This window comes from Coffea eugenioides, chromosome 3 (genome assembly GCF_003713205.1).
Source record: "Coffea eugenioides isolate CCC68of chromosome 3, Ceug_1.0, whole genome shotgun sequence".
Lineage (NCBI taxonomy): Eukaryota > Viridiplantae > Streptophyta > Magnoliopsida > Gentianales > Rubiaceae > Coffea > Coffea eugenioides.
Genome location: NC_040037.1, coordinates 9,441,246 through 9,445,898, shown reverse-complemented (window position 1 = coordinate 9,445,898; position 4,653 = coordinate 9,441,246). Strand labels below are relative to the sequence as shown.

Here is a 4,653-nt window from a genome sequence, read left to right as displayed (position 1 = left end):
AAGTGAGATGACGGTAAGAAAGCAACAATCACTATTAGACTAGATTAGCTTCAAGTATTTGATTTGTTTTTGATGCCTTATTAGTTTTTGGTATTTCACTTCAACCCTTTAGCTTCAACAAGTTATAAATTGACCCATAGCATTTCTAAATTAAATTTGTAGTCTCATTTAATATATGAGATAAAACTCATAAAAGTCCTTTGTATTAGTTATAAAATCACCCAATGTGCCAATTTTAGGGATATCTTCTACGTCTTTTTTTCTTTATCTTCTTTCTTTCTCACCTAATTTATCTTCTCTTCTCTTCTATTCTGTCCTAAATTGCCAACATAGCCACCAATATCCATTCTACCAATCTTGCTGCAAATTTTGGCTGACCGATTCTCTCCAAGCACTCAAAATGGTGCAAAGTGTAGAACTCCGTTTGTGCACGCAATTCACTTGTACGTGTTCTTAATTTGTTGTCGGTAACATCTGATATCACTCCTGATAACAGTTATTGGGGGAAATTAAGATGGCGGCAACTCAAGCTGAACCTTATGTTGGACTTGTTAATGTGGAGGGGCTCCTGCGAAAAGCAAAATCATTCACTGATGGAGAATTTAGTGGCATGGCAGCTAAACTGGGTATTAAAGGTCATCTCGACAAATTGATCGGTAGTTTGACCATCATAAACGACTTTCTGGAAGCTGAAACGCGCATTAATCGTTCTGAAGTTAGGGAATTTCTCGAAAAGATCAACGGGCAAAATGCCCTGTTGGATGATCTGCTCGATGAGTTTGCATATGAAGCCCGCCGGCCGAAAGTAGGGCTTCGGTGTAAGGAGAAGCTGGACAAAGTAGGCAGATTCTTTTCTGCCTCCGACCAAAACAGGAAGATGAGTCAGAGGTTGAAAGATGTTGGCTCGAAATATGAAGGATTAGTTCGTCGCGCTTCGGAAATAAATGTGGCCAATGCAAGTGAACAATACGATCATTTCCGAGCTTGGCAAACTGTTTCAGAGTCAGAAATATTGGAAGGAAGTGATGATTTGCTAAACTTGAAAGGAATGATACTGGGTGCTGGAAATGATCATGATTTATCCTTCATTAGCGTATTTGGCATGGCGGGCATCGGAAAAACTACCCTTGCTAAAGTAGCCTACAATGATGATGACGTGGCGAATCATTTCGATGTGAGAATTTGGATCTGGGTGTCGGATGAGAGTTATACTTTTAGGATTTTGAAAGATATGTTAGAGAGTTTAACCTACCACCCCGTTGATGAAATGTCAATGGAAACAGTTTTACTAAAGCTACTAGAAAGGTTGAAAGGGAAAAAGTATCTGCTTGTTCTTGATGACGTTTGCGAACAGGATTCCAGTATGTTGGATTCATTTACCCAGTGTTTGCTAAAGCTTGGTGGTTCTAGAGGAAGCAAAATACTGGTAACCACTCGTCTACAACGAGTTGCTGATTCATTTAAACCAGGTTTAACCTATCAGGTAAATCTTCTGCCAGAGAAACATTGCTGGGAATTGTTTCGAAAAATAGCAATTGAAGGAAGTGGGCGAGGAATGACCCAACAACTAGAGCAAGTGGGTAAAAGGATAGTGGAAAGTTGTGGAGGCCTTCCATTGGCCGTAAAAGTAATAGCAAATACCGCACGCACCAGGAGCATTGACGAGTGGGATAAGTTAGCAATAAATGAAGCAACAGGTTCTGAATTTGTCGATGATTTCCCAAAGTTGTCCTATGATAATTTGCCTTCAATATCACTAAAACAATGCTTCCTTTATTGCTCTATTTTCCCAAAAAGCTCTGTCATGGAAAAGGATGAACTAATACAACTTTGGATGGCACAAGGGTTGCTTAATCCACCGCAAGGAAGGAATTTGAGTATGGAAGATTTAGGAGCCGAGTATCTTGGTATTTTAGTGGGGGCATCAATTTTGCAGGATGCTGAATTAGATGAGGTTGATGGGAAAAAATTCTACAAGATGCATCATCTTTTTCATTACCTTGCTTTGTCCTTATCAAAATATCAATGCTCGATTATGGAGAGGAAAAATGTTGCAACGGATCATTTTGGTGTACATCTATCTGTGATTAATTGCGAAGCATCCATTTTACAACCCTTGAGGAACAAGTTTAACAGGCTTCGAACATTGCGGTGGGTGAACAGTGGAGTTCTTGGAGACATGTTGGCATACACTACTTCTCTTCATGTCTTAATTGTGGTTGATTCGATGCTTAAGGAGTTACCAGCTTCAATAAGCAAATTAAAACTTCTATATTATCTGGACATCTCGAAGACCAAAATTCAAGAACTTCCAGATTCAATTTCAACACTCTACAATTTGCATACCTTGAGACTTTATGATCTTATAAAGGTGCCAGAGAATTTTAAGAATTTGGTTAATTTGAGACACATTTATATTGGTTCGAGATACATTTATTTAGGGGAGCCCCAAGACTGGGACAAGTTGAGTGCTTTGCTTTCTCTTAAAGCACGCTTTAAAGTTCGTTTGCACGACAATTATCCGACTGGGGACTTAGACAAGTTATTGAAGTATCCAGATTTTTGTTCGCGTCTCAGGATTTATCGCCTTGAGAATGTGAGTGGCTATGAGAAGGAGAAGGAGAAGGAGAAGAAGGCCATCAAAGAAAAGCTATCAAGTATATTAACGATATCAACACTAAAAAGCTTAAGGCTTCACTGGAATGCAAGGAGGGAAAACTGCTACGATGAGGATGTTTTGAAAGGTCTTCAACCTCACGCAGAAATAAAACATTTGGCAATTGAAAATTACAAAGGTACGGCATTTCCTCCCTGGATGCAGAATACAAGCGTACTTGTGAAGATGGAGTTGGAGGACTGCAGCTATTGTGAGCAACTTCCACCACTGGGGCACCTTCCCTCTCTCAAAGTTGTCAAAATAAGCGGGATGGTCAATGTCAAAAGTATCGGGGCTGAATTCTATGGTCTTACAAATGTCGATGGTCAAAGTAGCAGCAGTAGCAGTCCTTTGACTGCACGTACAGTGTTTCCAAAATTAAGAGAACTCACACTAAGGGAGTTGACAAGTCTAGTGGAGTGGTCTGAACCTGTAACTCTTTCAAATCATTCTTCAACTGTCTGTCCTCTTCTGGAGAAATTTGAAGTTGAGCAATGCCCCAAACTGAAACGCCTCCCAAACGTAATAACCAGCAGCCATGAGCATCTGCGCCGGCTAGAGGCTGCCTGGTGTGACAGTTTGGATTGCCTACCAGAGGGAGTTGTTGGACTCAAGTCGCTCGAGGATTTAGAGATACGTGGCCTACCATGTCTTTCAAAGCTGTCTATTGGACACTGTCGCAACCTTGCAAGTTTGACAATAGGTGGCATCTCAGACGTCGACGACAACACTCAACCTCCGCATTTGACAGGAGGGTCAGGAGAACTTGCATCTCTGCCCGAGCAACTCCAATATCTCTCAGCTTTGAAATTTTTCACAATATCCGGTTATGGTGGACTGGAGAGTCTTCCAGGATGGTTCTCTAAGTTACAATCCCTTCAAATTCTGAAGCTTGAGTTCTGTTGGAAGTTTGAGCATTTCCCAGAAGCAGAAGAAATGCAACAACTCAAGAATTTGGATGAGCTTGATATCTGTTATTGCCCCCTTCTGGAGGAGGGGTGCACCAAAGGAAGCCGCCCAGAATTGCACAAGATCTCCCACATTCCCAGAATTATGATAAATTCCGAAGAAATCAAATTTCGCCCACTAAATAAGAGTAAAAATGTAAGCTGCTTTTATCCAGTACATCTTCTCTATTAACTTACTGAAAACAGCCTAAAATTCGCTTGCCTGTCCCCTATTCCTTCCCTCATTTTATTGGTTTTTTTTTAATTACTTTTTTCGAGTTTTGGTTTCACCTGATGGTCAAATCTTCTTGGATTCAGATCCCCCCCCCCCACCCCCAAAAAAAAAACAAAAACAAAAAAAAAGTTTTTTTTTTTTGAAATACTGTCTTTAGTTTTTTTTTTTTAAAGAAAAAGGGAAGTGTTTAGATTGCAAATTTTTTTCAAATAATATTTGGCTTATATCATAAACACGTTTTTCAATTTACCTTTTTATATTTTCAACTACTTTTTTATCTCACATATATCACATCACAAAAAATGATATATTAATTATTCTAAATAATATTTCAAATAATACTCAATTCAAAGTATTAAAAAAAATTATCCCCTATCTTTATTATCAGTAGAATACTGTCTACATTATTAATAATCTTGTGGTGATAGACTAGGGTGAGTGGGATAAGGAGGTTATGTGTCTAAACAAACCACAAATCAAGTTTTTACATTTCCTACATTTTGTTTTCAGACATCCAACACACAAACTCAGAGAAATAAAGAGAAAGATATTGAGAAATCTGGGAACCGAGAAAGGAATGAGGGAGAAGGGGAGCAACAAGGGAGAAATGCAGCATCCTCTTCCTCACAACCGGCGGATCAAGTAAGACCTGAAACTCTGTTTCTTTCGATTCAACCATTTTCCTAGGCGTCAAATTCCTTCATGAATTCTCCTAGATTATGTCTCGAATATATATATTTTTTCCATGACTTTGATGGCTTTGGTAATTGATTTTGTCATGCATTGACGGTTGGAAATTCATGAAAACTCCAGTA

The 4,653-nt window shown here is 39.1% G+C and overlaps 1 protein-coding gene across 1 annotated transcript; it reads left to right on the top strand.

The window, feature by feature from the left end:
• The first annotated feature begins 514 nt into the window (after positions 1 to 514).
• On the top strand, positions 515 to 3,796 carry LOC113765970 (disease resistance protein RGA2-like). Its single transcript, XM_027310205.1, has one exon. The coding sequence runs from the start codon at positions 515 to 517 to the stop codon at positions 3,794 to 3,796; it is 3,282 nt and encodes a 1,093-aa protein (XP_027166006.1).
• Positions 3,797 to 4,653: the final 857 nt, after the last annotated feature.

Coding starts and splice junctions, on each gene's coding strand:
- LOC113765970 (XM_027310205.1), top strand. CDS start 515: ATGGCGGCAACTCAAGCTGAACCTTATGTTGGACTTGTTAATGTGGAG.